Source organism: Anopheles merus, chromosome 2R (genome assembly GCF_017562075.2).
Source record: "Anopheles merus strain MAF chromosome 2R, AmerM5.1, whole genome shotgun sequence".
Taxonomy (NCBI): domain Eukaryota; kingdom Metazoa; phylum Arthropoda; class Insecta; order Diptera; family Culicidae; genus Anopheles; species Anopheles merus.
The window spans coordinates 47,312,282-47,330,483 of NC_054082.1; the positions used below are offsets into that span (position 1 = coordinate 47,312,282).

General features: G+C 46.2%; 1 protein-coding gene across 1 annotated transcript in view; it reads left to right on the forward strand.

The window, feature by feature from the left end:
- Positions 1–17,599, forward strand: part of LOC121588267 (afadin) — a 59,664-nt gene extending 42,065 nt beyond the window's left edge. Inside the window, exons 8-18 of the mRNA XM_041906001.1 lie at positions 3,082–3,203; positions 3,865–4,353; positions 4,629–5,301; positions 5,526–6,420; positions 11,813–11,959; positions 12,051–12,222; positions 12,306–14,294; positions 14,335–14,471; positions 14,549–14,835; positions 14,958–15,076; positions 15,147–17,599. Of these exons, the coding sequence (XP_041761935.1) occupies positions 3,082–3,203; positions 3,865–4,353; positions 4,629–5,301; positions 5,526–6,420; positions 11,813–11,959; positions 12,051–12,222; positions 12,306–14,294; positions 14,335–14,471; positions 14,549–14,835; positions 14,958–15,076; positions 15,147–15,327 (5,211 nt within the window). The 3' untranslated portion in view covers positions 15,328–17,599. The remainder of the gene's footprint in view (positions 1–3,081; positions 3,204–3,864; positions 4,354–4,628; positions 5,302–5,525; positions 6,421–11,812; positions 11,960–12,050; positions 12,223–12,305; positions 14,295–14,334; positions 14,472–14,548; positions 14,836–14,957; positions 15,077–15,146) is intronic.
- Positions 17,600–18,202: the final 603 nt, after the last annotated feature.

Here is an 18,202-nt window from a genome sequence, read left to right on the forward strand (position 1 = left end):
GATTATGATAGTACGTTTCTGTCACAGTGACCGTCATGTACCGTTTCGGGGGAAAACATGTGCCGAGGTGGAACTAAACTTGTTCGATGCGAACATATCGACACTTGATCGTCCAGGTCAATGTGGATTAAGGAGATTAGGTGGTGGAATAAAGAGCATTTTGACAATTTGTAACGTTATGTCAAGTCCCCGGCATTCAAACCATTGTTTATATTTTCTTGTTTATAGATTCATGGTTATTTGTTCGTGGATTTTTTCTACTACTTTTGTTTATTAAATGTATTTTTTCAACGTATTTTTTGCTTTGCTGATTCTTATTTAAAATTAAAATATAGAATGAACACAGGAAATATAGCAAAAATAATGAAAACGAATGCTATTTCGTGACTGTACTTTAAAATTCACTATGTTTGCGACACATTTTAGGATATCAATTAACAAATCTTGTTTATTATTTCTTTACTTATTCTTTCCTCATTATCTACGAGACGCATGTACGATTTAAGTGAACTTGCTACTATGAAATTAAAATGTCACCAATTAAAATATTTGAAATATTTTAAGTGTATGATTTGAAAAGACGTCTATCATCAACGTTTTCAAACGCCATGCCGCAGTCTGTTGCCATTGCTTAAAACTGATTCTGGATAGGGCGCAACAGTCTTAGTATAATCTGAGAAACCCTGTAAAGCACGATGTGAATACAGGGGGAAACATTGACCTATTTCCTGTGCATGTTTTCCCGAGCGTGCGTCCAAAGTGCACCGGGAACGGAACAGCAGCAGCAACACCATCATCAGCTGCCGTTAGGTTGTAGATTTTGATGCACTATTTTTAAACAACCACACAACTGAATGACACACTGTGGGTGAGGCTGTCTAAAAGGTAGCGAACAAAGTTTATCAAATGGTTTTATCCACTTTGTTCACTTTTCCTATGCTGTACTACTGCACTTTGTGCTAATGCAAGGGCATTTGTGTTGTGCAGTTTGTACTCCAGCTTGAATGTACTAAAAATAAAACGAGCGTTTGTTTGAGTTCTCATAAGAGATTATTATGCCCTAATGCAGTAATGATGCTGGGGCGTATTTTATTGGAGCTTGTGACATAATGTTTAAAGATTCTACAGAGAAGATGAATAAATCTTCCTCAGAGTCTATCACCATTCGATGACGATCACAATTTATCATCATGCAGTGCAATTTGGAAAACCGGTCGTGTGTCCAATCTGAGACGAACCGCAAGGCAAAAATAGCACCGGTCATGCAATCGGAACAAATGCTCATAAAAGTAAAATCGATCAAATAACCAAAAAGAAAATTAAAAATATTGGAAAAAGGGTTGCGAACGTCGTAAAAAATTGTGGTTGCAGAAAATTTGAAAAGATTGCCCATTTTTTGTTATCTAAGTTCTTTATCTTAGCTTTTTTGTTGCACCGTAGAAAATCGCAGGATAAATGGCGAACCACGGTTTCAAGTGTCTTCTCGACTCTGACCCTCTCGAGAAAAAAGGATAACCATTTTTCTCCGTGAATCGTGAGTTTTTTTTCTTTCAATATGGCCTCTCGCTCGAAAAGTACGAAACACACAAAAAAATGCACAAAGAAAAAGGTTAAACGTCGCAAGATTCTTCGGCTTGTGGTTTATTCTAGTACTGTAACGTGCCATCTTATTCAGTCGTGCGAAATAAACCAATTTGAGTGTGCCGCCCGTTTTGGATCGTTCTGCTGGGGAGCTTTTATTTGTATTTTTATTTTTTGTTGGTTAAATGTCTTTTCGATTACTTGCTAACCGAAGCGCATAGAACAACTCAGAAAGTCCGCTTCTGTCGCTCTCCGATATTCGGTAAGAAAAAAAAGGTGTAAGACCCAGAACCTTGATGAGGTTTTCAGTCGGTGAAACTTTTAGAATCGTCCAGTAGTAGTAGTGCTAGAGAGGTTGATGGCATGGTCGTCCTCTCGACGTGCTAGAAAATTCACCGACCGAGCATGAGGTCGAATGGCTCCGGATATGCCAACCAGAGGAGCTGATGATGATTAATAGTTTGCAATTTGCTGCTGCAGCAGCTTTGCCCTCCTGCGAAAGGCTTACAAGGGAAAGAAAATGGACGCATCTCTACCGTACCTGTCTGCATGTACCGCGCTGTTTTAGCTCTGCCGTTTACCATGACTACGGAAGCGAGAAGGAGGAAAATGGATCGAAAAAAAGAGAAAAAAAGGATTAAAATTAAGCTTGCCTGGAATGTTCTACTCTTTCTCGCTCTCTAGTTGTAACTAGCAGTACGGTTGCGGACATGACGACGACGTCGATGTGTACGATACACCTTCCGTTTCGGAATGTTCCAGCACCACCAACCTGCTGGGCCGTTAAGCGTCACCTGGGACTTTAATTAAAAATCCTTGCTTCCCGAGAAGCGGTTACACGGACGAGTCCTTGAAATGGATGGATATTTCCCATTCGCCGCCACAGAACACGGCTTAACAAATATTAAAGCAACATGGTGCGCTGGTTTGTGTTGCGGAAGTAATTGAAATCGAATAAACATTATGCACGGCAGGAAATGCCGACTGCTTTTTTGTGATGTAGTGATACAAGAAATTATTAATTCACTACACTAATTTAGTGATTAGCTAACATTTACATTTTGCAGCAGAAATCCTCCGAGTGCGCTCTTTTCGTAATGTGTTTTGAATTGTTTTATGATTAAATTTTTCGCTCCAAGGGATTCATTGAACACCAACTGACGTAATGAGAAAATCATTTCGTAGCCATAAAAATGAAATCTCTTTCAAGGTTGTTCTGCGATTTTTGAAGCAAGACACCACTTACGGTGGTTGTTCCTGCGTAACACAGCAATTCATTCACCGGGTCACCACTTTTTAGTAGTGTTTTTATTGCTCTCTTATCACCGTCTTCCGAAGGGGAGGTCCTTTTCGTCTAAAATATTTAATCTCATTGCTGCCAGGTACGGTACGGTCCCCGAAACCATCCTGGGGACCGACCCACCCGCGCTTTGATGGTTCAAAAGTACTCATTTTGTGGCTCATGGAATGTGTATGTTTGTTCTTTCTCTTTCTTTACAGAATGGTTCGGTGGTCATGTTTGGCAGGGTTGCCTCGTACCGGTTCGTCGATTCGCCCTCGGACGGGCGATACAATTTGGCCCTGTCGCAATCGCAGCTGGATTCGGCCTGTTTGTACGAAAGGTAAGTTCGGTCGTAAAAGCCTCTGGATGGGCCTTCAAATTAGCCTGACATTGGCCTGACGACGTAGTATCAACGGGTAGTCGTTAACTTGCCCAATTTATAGTGTTGGCACTGGCTTGATTTTGCAGCACACAGTTGTTGGTGCGTTTCTGCTTGCTTTTAGACTTGGTTGGTTTTGTTTTTGTCGCCTGTTCTTCGTGTGTGTTATATTTGGCTTTTAATTAAACGATAGACAATTTCCCCCAAGCATATACATTACCTTTTTAACTGCATGTGCTTGTAATTGAGCAGTAAGTTTATGGTTCAATTAATGTTTTTGTTCATGTGTGTCTGTCAGTGTCCATATCATGCAATCCTACTACATGAAGTTCATTTAAGTTACTAATGTTTTATTTTATTTTATTTTATTTTTTCATTCTATGTATGTTCTGTTTTGTTCATTTTGTGGATTTAAATGTTATCATTTCGTTACAATTGTCGCCATGCTATGTGTGTATGTGTGTTTTGTTTTGTTCGTACATCAAAACACTCCGCTTCTCAATTACAAATGCTTTTCAAACACACTCATCATGGAATTGCACACAAAATACACTGCCCTTTGCACAAAAAACAAAAACACCCAAACATCGCAAACCGTCACCGAACGAACAAATCAATCCAGCCGGTCACCAACCTCGCCGACGTCCTGGAACGACGAAGAAAGCCGTCCGATCAGCCCAATCAGCACGGTACAGATGGGTGGAAAGCTGCCGGGCGGTGGTGGTGGCAGTTTTCTAGACGGTCCCATTGCCTCAACCAGTTCCGAAAGTGCAACAGCAGCAGCACAGCAACAGGCAAATGCGTTCGCGAAATCGGCATCGTTCGACATGCAATCGGCAACGGCGGCCCAACCACATCCGCACATGCACCACCATCATCACCATCATCCGAGCGGTCTGCTCGTGACGGCACTGGACGGACCGGAAGCAATGGGTACGGACGATACGGCCAGCTATAAAGGAGGCCACGCTGGTGGCACTAACGATCACAATGAGGGAGAACAGCAGCAGCACCATGCCGGAGGCGGCGGCCCGCTCGGGGCCGGTAACGGTGGGGAAACCGAAACGAAATCTATTTCCAGCTTCAAATCAATTGGATCAACTGCCGACAGGTACTGTATATCTCCACACACATACACATACACAAACAAACTTCCGCCGATGCTTCCAGAGTTCGGCCAAACAAACACGCGCACTCACTTCAGAAATTCAGAACACAGCTCACTGTTGTTTTATCGTTCATTGCTTTGGCTTTTGCATTACACCAAATTTTGTCACTGTGTTATGACCGCTACTTGAGATGCAAATTTCGTACTTGCTGCTTCGCCCGCGAGTATTTTTCCCCATTTTCTAATCCAACGTCCCCGTGCCATTTACTCTCCTGCAGGACGAGCACCTTTCCGAAGCTGCAACCATCGCACGCGGCCACTTCGATTTCGGGCGAGCCCGGTGGACAGGAACCAATTCTGCCGGCTGTGCTGGAGTTTCCGGAGCAAAACCAGGAACCGTTTCTGCAATCCGTCATCAGCGAGCTGGACGTAAACTCGCCAAACTTCAAGCTAGCGCCCGTGTATACGCTCTACCTGTGCGCTCGGTATCGCGCATCGACGCATTACCGTCCGGACCTGCAGCCGACCGAGCGGGCCCACAAGCTGACCGTGTTTCTGCACCACGTTGCCAATCTGATCCAAAATGTTGTTCAGGAGCAGTACACCGATGCCAAAATACTGTCCTTCTGGATGGCCAACAGTTCCGAGTTTCTGCACTTTCTCAAATCGGACCGACACATCTCGGCGTTCAGCGTGCAGGCACAGGAAGTGCTGGCGGAGAGTGTGCAGACGGCGTTCCGCAATCTCGTGTCGATATTTCACGTCGAGCTGTCCCAGACGCTGAACCAGTTTCTGTCGGAAAACATCGATCACGACTCGGCGGCCGGTCTGGTGCTGTCCGTGCTCGGCTCTGCGATGGCTCTGCTGCGCCGGTGTCGCGTCAATGCTGCCCTCACGATACAACTGTTTTCCCAGCTGTTCCACTACATCAACGTTGTGTGCTTCAACAAGGTAATGGGTTGAATCTATCCTTAGATGGTACGCTGTACCAAGAATGGGGCATTCATTTATTGGATTACAAGGGCTTCATTTCTGATTAGTTGCTCTTTTGAGTAAAACAAATAAGCATCGTTCACTGTTCAATACATCCTTGGGTGGTTTGACAGGGCTGCAATTAGCGAGTACCAGCCATTAATGAGATATTTTATTCCTTCCTTCCTTCTTTTCCTCGTTAGTTCGTCACTACTTCACACATGTGCACCAGCGCATGGGGAAAAGCCTTAAGTGAGCGTCTGTCGCTGCTAGAACTGTGGGCAGAGAAGCAAGGCCTCGAGCTGGCAGCCGACTGCCACCTAGCGAAGATAAACCAGTGCGCCCAGTTTCTGCAGGCTCCCAAAACGTCCGTCTCGGACGTGCAGCAGCTGGCATGCTCCTGCTTTCGACTGAACTCGCTGCAGATGGCTGCTTTGTTGTCGCAGGAAACAATTCCGCGCAATCTTATCGACACGGCGGTCCGGATGGCCGAATCCGTTGCCGACGAGTTGAGCCGTGCCGATGGGCGTGAGATACGGCTGGAAGAGTCGCCGGAACTGCCGCTCGCACTGCTCCTACCGGACGATGGGTTCAGCTGCGACGTGGTGCGGGGCATCCCGGCTGGGCTGGTCGACTTCCTGAACCCGTTTCAAATGGCCGGCTGGTGCCGATTGGCATCACAGCCGACGAGCATAGGCCTGTGGACGGTGTACATGCACCAGTTCAATCACGGCCGTTCGCCGAGTGTTATGTCCAGCAAGCTGCCCCAGCCCGAAGTGCAGATAATCAAACTGCACAAAAATGCCAACGGAATGGGCCTGTCGATTGTGGCGGCAAAGGGCGCGGGCCAGGAACGGCTCGGCATCTACATCAAGTCGGTGGTCGGCGGTGGTGCGGCCGATCTGGACGGGCGGCTTCAGGCGGGCGATCAACTGCTGGAAGTCGACGGTCAAAGCCTGATCGGTATTACGCAGGAGCGCGCGGCAGATCATTTGGTGCGTACCGGACCGATTGTTACGCTGAAAGTAGCCAAGCAAGGTGCCATCTATCATGGATTAGCAACCCTTCTCCAGCAGCCAAGTCCCGTCATTCAGCGAGGTAAGCCTACACAGCTCGGTTAATGTACGAAGCTAGTTTACAGTACGACCGCGTTGACGAGCATCGTTGTACCGCGAGGTTTTGTGTGTGCACGATTTTGCATTAAATCATGCAAAAGTAGCTGCAACGTAATTTCGTGGCACAACGATGAGTTAGAAATTGTAATAGTGCTATTTAAATATGTTTTACTATAGTGCGTAACGTAATATGCTCTCTTATCGCTTGAAACTTTCTCTCCCATTTCCAACTAATTATCTTGCTGCTCTGGATTGTGTCCCGGTTACATACGGAAACTTGTTTGGGGCGTTATAACGTGTATTCAAATGGTAAAATCTTATATACTGGTGTTGTATGTGTTTACGTTTCTGCTGTGATTGTATCTGTTAAATTTGTTTGTGAAACTGGTGGCAATATTTTACCGTTTGTGTGATCCTTTTTGCTGCTGTTTCATTATCTGCTATTTGTTAAATAACACAGAGATGGAAAACGAATTCAACTGCAATGTGTACGATAATGATGGCAATCATCGCTATCATTTTGGACGCTCGAACGAGAGTCTCAATTTCTACGGATCCGGTGGCGGAAGCCATCAATCGCGCCGTGGATCGTTGCGCCGTCCGCTGTCCTCGGTGATGATGAATCATACCTACTCCACCCCATACCTAACGCAAAACGATGCGGCATACCGCCGCATGTCCAATCCGGACATCAGCCAGCGGCGTTACAGCTTATCGCTGTCGCACGAAGACATACTGTCCAACGATCAGCTTCAGCAAATCCATTTCGATCCCCGCTACCGGGACTGCCGATCGAGCAACAGTCTGAACAGCATCTACTACAATCAGCAGCGAAGCAGAAGCAATAGCCTAAACAGTATTGGTCGCATCGGCACCGGCATCAAACCGGTACGGTACGATACGCCACCATCGATCTACGTCGAAGATTACGACTCGCGAAGCAATAGTCACAGCAGCCGGGAGATGATAAAAATCGAAGAGACGGCCGAACCGGAAACACCAGTCATCGAGGAGCGCAGACCGTCGTGCGTGTTCGAGATACGGATCGAGGCACCGTCGACCGAATCGAACCTATCCTTCGTGGCGGACGTGAACCTCGACGACATACCCTTCATTGACGAGGACGACGCCGACGAGGAGGATGCACCGGGATCGAGAAGCCGGGGTGCAGGCGACAGCAGCGGTGTACACGTTTCGACGCAAACTGCCGCCGGCACCCCTTCGGTGGTGGTGAATCCACCGAGCAGCAGCACTGCGACGGCGGGCGTATCTACTAACCACAGTGTCAACAGCAATATTACTGCAGTAGGAGGGGGGCCTTTACCCAGCATTATGATCAACACGGCGAGTAGGCGAGGTAGCAATGCATCATGTCGTAAAACGGTTAGTTTCGACATAATTAACGATCGTCATCCTTACGATGATAGCGAGGAAGGAGACAGAGCGAAAGGAAAGCAATACAATAATGGACAAAGCAATGTCGAAAACAATGTGGCGACCGATTTGCAGACTGCTGATGCATGGTCTGCTGCCGCTGCTGTGCCGGCAAATTCCAGGGTATCAAATCGCTTGAACAACAACCAAATTTTTATCGACAATAGTCCGGCGGAGCACTCGGAAGTTGCTACCTCCGTGGGGTCATTCCAGTCCGCGGTGCATAGTAGCGGCGTCATTGCGAAAGGATTCGATGGGCTTGCTGGCGACGTGGAGAGCAACAATAATGGCCAAAGCGTCGAGGATCCGCACAACACGATAACGAGGACGACTAATGTCACCGGCGGAGAGTCTAGAGCGCAGGAACGACCAATTGACACAATTAGGGATTACGTCGTTCGCCACTTTAGTGGGGCGGCGAATATCAATGTCAATAATAACTACTATTGCAGCAATAGCGTCGATAGACGACAACGAAATATTAAATTAGATAGCGATGACGAAACTACTACTACTAGCGTGTGTCCCCAGGGTGTGGGTACGCCCTCGGAGCAAGAGCCGCGCAAAAGCGGCAGCGACGGTGTAGGCAGTCTGGTAGATAACCGAACGGGAGCTCATTTTCCAACCAATAGCAATTACGCACCTAGTGCCACGCTGGATAACGATCACTGTAATCTATTGCGAAACATTCAATTGCTCAAAGCCGACGCAGCGTTTGTTGCGCCAGTAGAGCACAACGATAGCAACGGCGACCCCGGCAACAACGACCCTCATCACCACCATCATCCTCACCATCATCATCTTCACCATACGGGGCAAGGCGGTGCGAAAGGTACGGCGAGACAGCTTGTTCATTTCTTTCGAAACATGCTCCGTTAAGCGAGAGGAATGATCCACCAACTGTTCGGGCGTTCGATACTGAATTTTCCACTCCACTCGAATATATGTATCTCAAGCATGTGCGATGGTGCCGCTCTCCGTATTCGGTCGGCAAGCGTGCGTCCGTTCCTCAAACGGGCGAGAGTTGTTGTTTTTTTTTTTATTTTGCGCTACGCGCGCACCTCCTATTGTTCTATATGTAGGTTTTCTGCATTTGAACAGAAAAAAGCAAATGTTTTCGTTGCACGGTAAAAACAGCGTGACTAAATAGGATCTTTCGCTTATCCAATCGTGTCACGTACACGGCGTATCCACTCGGCTTAAAACTCGTCCCCGACCATCGGGCTCCACCACTTCCGTTCTGCTTTGCCTCTGAGTAAGTGAGTCGCCAAACAGGGAATTTTGTGTTGGTGGCCATTTGTTTAAACCATTTTTGCACCCAGTTTACCACACTCTCTGTTTGCATTTGCTATGTTATTTCTTGTTCAATTTAATTGTTACCGTTTATATTGTTGTTATTGTACTTTCCGTGGAAACTTCGAAACAATGTTTTCCATTCAATATTTCATCCACTTCCAAATCCCTTCGTTTACTATCTGCATTATGAGCTTCACATTTTTTTCTTAATGTTATATAAGCATTTTCATACGTTGTTGTCTTATGGTGTGTGCATAGGTAAAACAAGATCTCACACTTCCATGCACACTTGCGCATATCTTTTCTCCCAGAATGTCACGACTCTGCTACTTTGTATCGATTATGTTGCATGCTATATCTATTAAATATTTAAATATGTTGATTAATCTGAAAAAAAAACGATATGTCATGCGCGTGTACGAAAGCATTGGCCTGAGAACAAAATCAATTTTCTTACACAAGCATATATGGTGTATGTGGTGCTAACGACATCACCCGCCCACAGCATTACTCTGACATGTTTGATGAGGACATACTTTGCATGACCGTACTACATTGGATATGCAGCCCATCCCATCGGTGTCGCAATATGTGCGCTCCCTGTTTATAATTTTATTGCATTCTGTTATCCATCACCCAAGGGAACCAATCAAATGGGTCTGTACACTGCATTAATGTCTATTGTACTTCAAATGTGCGCATCCCATACGCTGCCTTCACACATTGATTACACACCTCGCATAACTCCTTCTTCGTGTGAATGTGAGCATATATATTGCGTTGTGAATGTGTGTGTGTGTGTATGTGTCTGTTCGTTACTCTTCAATTCCCATTACACTCTTATCACCTGTGTGCAATGCTCTTGTGTTGACCTGGGCCGAAGAAAAAAAAAGCAATGCATTTCAGTACTCCATTTATGTATATTTCACTCATAAATCATACCCTTTTCAGTAAGCAAACCACCTCAAACGACAGCATCATGTTTTGGAACCACACCCGAAGAGATGAACATTTCTCATCCCGACGGAACGATCAAATTTGGGCAGGGCAAGGTAAAGGCGTTGACAAAGTTTTACGATTCCCTGAAGGATACGAATAACAATCCCATCAAGAAATATGCCAAACCGCATGATTGTACTGACTCGCCCGCGAGACACGTTCGGAAGTATGAAATCATCGAGCCGGTTAACTGTCCGAATGACATCACAGCAAATCACCTATCAAAGGATGAAGAACTGCAGATTACGAAACAATTACAGTTGTGGAGTAGATTCGGCTCCGATAGTGAAGAATTACATCTAGCTCCTGTGTCGTCCTTTAGGCGCTCCCAGTCCTGTGACACACTATTGAACGATCCTCCCGAGGGAGATGGAAACAATAACGTTGAGGAGCACTGTGAGCTTTCGTTCGAACGCTTGGACAGTGGGAACAATCCGTACAGCTGCAAGCGAACTGCAACTAAAGCCTCACCTAACTCAAGCGACCTGCACGCCGCCTACCACGGACTCCATCCACACACACTGCCCTCCGGGTTTCTGCTACGAAAGGTTAAAAAGTGTCATCCAAGCTGTAAAAACATCGAAAATCAAAAGGTGACATTGAGCTTCCTGTACGGTAGAAATTCGCCCCCGGTTGAGCAGCAACAGCATCATCGTACCAGTTGTCCGGACTTGAGCAACATGCGTCAAACTCCGCGCCAACTCAAAAAGCAGCACAACATTCTGCGACTGCTGAAGCAGATCAACAATAAGCTGGGCGACGCATCCGACAGTGAAAGCATGCCGCCAACCGTAAACGAGGAAGATAGTTGACCGGAATGTAATTTTGTGCACCACTCTTTTCAAACGTTTTCTACCACATCTGTTGTTTGCTGGCTTGGAGCAGATAAAGTAAAACCACAGCACACAGAGCAAGCTTTTCTCGCGAAAAGCTACACCACGCGCCGTGCTTCACTTTTTTTCTACATTGCGTATACTCATCGCAGCATCGTAGTTACATTTACGTTAAATATTTTACTATCCGCGTTAACGGAACTAGGCTACGCGACGCACAACAGTTTCTAGCTCAGTTGGTTGTTCTGGACTGAACTATTCGTTGCTACTTTTATGAATTTTTAGTTTAGTGTTCGCCAAACTCTTTTTTTCACATCTTTCACCTTTATTATAATGCCTAATGCCTTTTTGTTACCCCGTAGGATCAGTCATTTGATGGACTGGTTACAAAGTTTCGGACGCGTCACACTGATAAAAAGCTGAAAACCTTTTTATTTATTTTTTCTTACTATGAACACAAAACTTATTTTGTAGTAGATTTTGGCGGTAAATTGTTGAAGTAAACATAATTTTGATAAGCTGTTCATTATTTGTATTTGCCTTGATAATTTCCCCGACTGTAAGAGACAGTTAATGTGATTCCATAATGTTCTGTTGCATGCCTTCAACTGCTTGAAAAGTTGCCGATAATAATTGAAAAATATCAACCAAAAAACAACAGTTTTGTAAACAATTGTATAATTGCACATCACATTATATTTTCTTTCAAGTTTATTTGGATCTTGGAGTTTTATTTTAATGCATACACTGAGCATGTTCTGTCGGTACGGCTTGTACTAACGATAGATTCTATTATATTACTCGCTCATGCAGGTGGTCGACGAATGTCCGAACGAGACATGACGCGGGTCGGTACGAGCAGTGGCGACATCAGCAAGCCACCAATGCCAGCATCATCCGCCGGACAGCAGTTATTAAATAGCAAATCCGTTCCAGCGTTGCACCATGTGGGCAATATTGGTAAGTAACGAAATGGAGCGCTTGTGCTGTGTCTGTGTTACCTAGCACCTGCAGTAAACATTATTTGCTCTTACTTGTTTCGCTCCATTAGGTTCTTCCGCGAATAAATCTCGTAGCATACATAACCTTGCCGGAGGTGGTGGTGTCGGAGGAGGAAGTGCTAGTGCGATCGGTACAGCAGGCAGCAGTCAAGATCAAGGCTTCTATCAAAACCTTAGCGTATATAGAGCCCAGAATCAAAGCCATCCAAATCTTGGCGAACGGTACGTATGAAATTAAGCGGCATAGTAGATGACAATTAGTTTATGTGTATGTGTTGGTATGCTCTTGTTTCGTTTGCTTCTAGACCTCCCATGCCCCTGCAAACATCTCTTAATTCCCCCGGAGCTTCTAGCACCGCGCATCAGCAACAGCAGCAAATGCTGCAACATCAACACCAACACCAGCTACAGCAGCAGCAGCAGCAGCACCAACAGCACCCAATGCTAAACCGTCCAGCGTCTGCCTATTTTAATAGCAATAATAGCGGTAGCAATGCCAATCCTAGCAATTTGTTACTGACAACACAAAACACCATGTCTTATACGATGCCTAATCAGCAGCAGCCTAATAATAGTAATAACGGTAATCTAACAAACATATCGCAGCAGCAGCAGCAGCAGCAGGGTAATATGAACACAATGAACAGCCGACTGGCATCGACCATGGGTGGAAAACAGCCAGCTATGCCCCCGGGAGGTGCTGGCAACGGTGGAAACGTTAACGGCTTTATGCGTGACGTGCAGGCCCAACAGAGTCTGCGCATGAATCAAATGATGGCACCATCGATGCCCAACATTGCCCATTCGGTGGCGGGCGGTAGCGGTGCCGGTGGTAATTATCCGGCACCCGGCGTCATTTCGGCTAGCCAGAGCATGCAAAACGTAAACGTGATTCCGGGCGGACCGGGCAGTCCGGCAGGCAGCTACAACTACCACGGCAGTGCGAACGGTAGCCCAATGCTTTCGCCTCAGATGTATCCGCACGACGGCCAGCAACAGCTCGGTGCGCAGCATCATTCATCGTTGCTGCGCGGGCAAGCAAAGCTGGCCGAAATGAATGAGCTGATCAAGCGTCGTCAGCAACAACAACAGCAGCCGGTTGCCTACAACACTGCTACATCATCAAACAAGCCTCCTCAACAGCAGCAGCAACAGCAACAGGGATCGAATGCAACGATGCCTCCGTCAACGGCACCGAAACCGATGCGAACGCAGGACGATCAACCTCCACTTCCTCCTGTATCAACTCATCCACTGTTCAAGCCGGGCAGTGGAGCACCGCCACAGCTCAACAGCAACAATGCGTACAGCAGCGCGGAACCACCAAAGGTGGGATTCTATCCAACGATGCCATCACAAAGCAAAAACCTGCCCCAAGCAGGCAGCAATCCGTGGGAGCGGGAAGAGAAGGAAAAGGAAAGCGAGCTGCGTCGCGAGCACGTGCGCGCCTGGCGGGATCAGCAGATTGGCGAGCTGCAATCGTTGCCGCAGCGTACACCGAAGCAGGAAGAACAGCTGCGGACGCTCATGCTGGAGCGCGATTTCGAGCGACGCGCGATGGAAGAAGATCAAGACTACGACAACGATATGGCACCTTACGGGGCGAAAGAGCACGGCAACGTGCAGGAGGTGGTGCGTTTGGCACAGCCTAACGCCGGCGGGCCCCTTACAGCTCCGATGACGAAGTTGAAGCAGGTCGACATTAAAACGCCTGCACCGGACACGCTCTCCATCACCTCAAGCGAGCATTCGTCGAGTGTGCCGTCCGTTTCAACAACGATTGCCAATTTCCAGCAGCAACAGCAGGGCTCGGGAAGCGGCAACGCACCACCGTTAATTCAACCGAAAAGTATTCTGAAACACAACACAAACAGCAGCACGCCTTCGTCGCCTTCCAAAGGGGCCGCTAAGACAGCCAGCTTTGCGCACGACGGAACCAATCCCGCGGCACGTTCGCAGCTAAACTTGAGCGAAATTACGGCCAACAATACCAACGCGAACCAGATGATGTCCCAAATGGTGCACGACATGAACCAAATGAATTTGTCCTCCAACATGACGGCAATGATGGGCGAAGATCGTGAAAATAGCGAGTATGGACATCCGATGGGCCACGAACAGCAGCAACAGGCGATGATGAACGGTGGAGTGTCGAACCCGTACATGATGGCAAGCGACGCGAACAATGGCAATGGTGCGGTTCCTCCACCACCACCTCCGGAACGAAACAGCTCGTATGTGATCATGTCGCAGCAGCAGCAGAAACTGCGAACAAGCACCGGTCCGCCCAAGCTGTCCTTTGGTGCTCCGAACACCGGTAGTCCTGCGTTAGAGCTGCAGCAGCAACAGCAGCAGCAGCATCAGCAACAACAGCAACAACAGCAGCAACAGCAGCAGCAATTGCATCAACAGCAACAACAGCAGCAGCAATTGCATCAACAACAGCAGCAACTGCAGCAACAACAGCAGCAGCAACAGAACATTATGAACAACAATGCCAATACCATGGGCGGACGATATAGCAACAACAACAGTCTGCTGATGACAGCTCCAAACAATAATCCGCTCGGCAATCAACCATCGCCGATGGGTGGTGTCAACAATGTCTCGTCCGGTAGCTCCTCGGTGCTGACCAACAGCATGTACAAGGACAACAAACGGGTATCGTTCCACGACGAGGACGCTGGCAACAACAATAGCCCCTCGACTCCGATGATGGCTGCTGGGCCCGCCGGTTATACGCAGGCGGGACATTTGATTGGTGGCAGCATCGGCAACGAGTCGACCGGTGGAAGCGGAGAGCTCGGTACCATCATGGAACGACCGGATCCTGACGTGAGTACACGAACTTCGTGCGGCGCGACCAAAAGATGGCGCCACTGTCCATTAGAATCGACGGTTGGTTAGAAGCTTGGATAAAAGCTCATTTTTCTCTCGATGCTTTTCTATTCCTACAGCGTTTTATCGACGAAACTATGCCGGCAATGCTGCACACGCCCACTACACCGGACGCAGAAAACTGGAACATGCAAATTCAGGCGACGCCTGGAGTAATTGGTGCTCAGGAAGTTTATCGGTAAGGGACAATTAAAAGAAAACAGGTTGTATACAGGTTTGGTAACAACAATTTTCTTCACAAATTTCAGCGATCCTCGTACGCGCCGGTTAGCGGAGCAGCAGCAGAAACAGAAATCCGACGCCGTACCAGAAAAGCTGTCATTCAAAGAGAAGATGAAAATGTTTGCGCTGGAATCGGGTGAGAACAACACACCGAAGGACAAGCTGAAAATATCCCGCGCCCAAAGGGACATCGATGCAGTTCATTAAGCGACACGCAAGGATAGTTTGTATGCATTTGTATTAGTTTGTTAAGCCCCCTGACATTGTGCGATCGTTAGCATTTTCTCCGAGCGCGGTGTATGCGCGACCTGTTAATAATCCCCCACCCTACCAAACACTCCGCAGAGTACGTCGAAACAGATTGTACACAGTTCTTGAATCTTTACACTCTCACGCGCAAGAGTGCTTTTGTTAATACAAGTATTTTATTACTTTGATTGTGTTGTCCCGGTACAGGCCAGCTGATCGGTATAAAGTGGGTTTAATCGTAGATAGATAAAATCTTATAAATCGTGTTAAAAACTTGCAGCAAAATAAATATTCCCCAGAGCATACATACATAACGGTGCAGGATAGCGTGCTTGTCCGTGCAGTGGTTTCGTAGTCGAAACCCCAACCAAGCGACGAGTTTCAAAGTTAAAGATGATAACAATAAGGATCACCAGATAGATGATTGTTACGATTGATACTAGAACCCAATGGACCAAGATGATACTAACAGAAAAGTTTTAAGAATCAGCATAGGAAATTGTTTCTGTTTTATATACATACATATCTATATGTATACTGAATGAAGACAACCAATAGTCAGCTAAAGGAAACACTATATTTATCTATAAAACCGAGGCAGGATGGTAGGAAAAGTCAATGAGCCGGAACTGTTAAAAGTTGAGCGTAACTTTTAAGGTATCACGTAGTCAGGTATATGGGGAAGAGTTAGGTAAGAGTTCTCGAAGGTTTTACAAACATTATCCCATGGAAAGGAAGTGTTCTCTTTACGATAGTACCGTGCAAGTATCTAAATCACCAACACACCATACCCTCTAGAATGGAATGCGTTGTCGAGTTGGCGTGTTTACAAACAAATGCACACGACATAATATAAACAAAACAACAACAAAAAAACATACAGAAAGGTCAATTTAATTAGTCCATCTATAACGCGCACCCATTCGTAGCCTTCCAACCTCCCCTTACGTGATAATGTGTGCAAATGCCGTATATGATGGCACAGCAACACAACAACAAAGCAAAACTAAACAAACATGATATAAACGGTGGTGCACACTATTGTTAACATTTACGACAAAGTTTACTCGTACTTGCACGCAAGATAGTAGCCTCCCAACCCGCAAAACCGTCTTGCGAAATTCGAAATACCATGTTTTCCCACCCCCGTAGCGTTAATCTCCCTCTGTTACTCATACACCACACCACGTCGTACACCAACTAACAAACGGGTCCACGATTTTTTACACAATGCACGAATGTGGTTTTTTAGTTTTCGAGTGCGAAGCGCAAAGCGAGAGTAACACTAGATTCCATTAGTGGTTGCAATTATTGAGTCAATAGCTTTCCACGGCCGATTGATACGAAAGCGAAGGCGAGTGGTAAAATTACAACGCGATGAAGGAACGGTGGCAGCAGCAGTAGTAGTAGTAGTAGAGAGATTTGATAGTGGAAATCACCAATACGATAGGGAAGTGATTTTATTTGTTATAAACATATTTTTATATCGCAATCGAGAGAGACTATTGAAGAATTTCCAAGATTTTTCGATACTTTTAAGAAGAATTTACCTCTTTAATAACAAACACCGGATTGACCGATTTCTAGCACATATTTTTATCCTCAATCCTTGTGTGGCAGCCTATGAAGAAAGAGAACACACGTTTAGATCGTTTGTAAAGATCGAGAAAGCAAAGAATATTATAACCGATAACAAAAAAAAACACACACACACAAACAAAAAAACAAATAAACAATGCTGGAACAAATAACTCTCGATAGTAAAGTATTGCGTTATTGGTGGTAAGCAGCGCTTAGCACGGTGTACCGATGCGAGGAGTAGGTTTGCGCAATCGAAGAGAGATGTACAATTGACCATGTACCTTCTCATCACGTACCGCAACGGAATTGTAAAGGAATAATGGTAAAAAAAAGATTAGCTATAGTGATGTAGTATTAGGCATGCAATTGGCGATTTTATTCGATAACAACACTAAGCTAAAAGGAAGGAGTTGGCACCGGGCAGAGCATATGTACCCTTAGTGGCGAAATCGCGTGGAAAAAAAGTATTGCGATAAATTAGAGCGATTTTTGAGCAAAAACAACCCAATACAAACAAATACACAGGCAGGTGGATGGTGTAGAAATGTTACATCTTTACTCAATAATTACTATTTTCCAACTCTAAGCAAACCATAAAATGCAGCTATGTAAATGTTAGCAACAATTGAGATAAAGCAAACCAATGAAATATGTCGAGTTCTCCCATTCTCTCTTGTGGCAGCCATGATGACATGTAACACTTGTTTGAAGCTGTTAATAGTTTCAACAACAATAGACTTCCTTCCGTCTGTTGGTTATTTTTCGCTAGTTTAGTTTTATAAGCTATATGGCTGGAGCTGGGCGATACGGTGCTCAGTTCAGTTCAGCATAATTCTGCGTCGTTATTTCTAGGCTTCTAATTGACCCACTTTTATTTCGTGGTTTGCAACATTGCCCAGTTTCACGTTTTCGCTTTCATTTATTTCCTCAGCGCACAATCCGCGAAGGTCATCGGCGACGGCATCGGCGGGCCCCAATGGGTAATGTCCCCGTTGGTCACTGCAAACCAGCGTCAGCCTGCAAAACCCCATCATTAACCAACCCGGCGGCGTGCAAATCCATACAGCAGCCCATCCATCGAACGGTGATAATGTGCGTGTGCTTCCGCTTGAACGTTTCATTCGATACACTTCACGGCTTGCGCAATGTGTCTGTGGCATGCGTATGTGTGTGTGTTGTCGCAATGGACCGTTTTCACGCCGCTGTGCGACCCAAAGTCCATCATCGCCACGGTGCGGGACTCCGGGCCGCT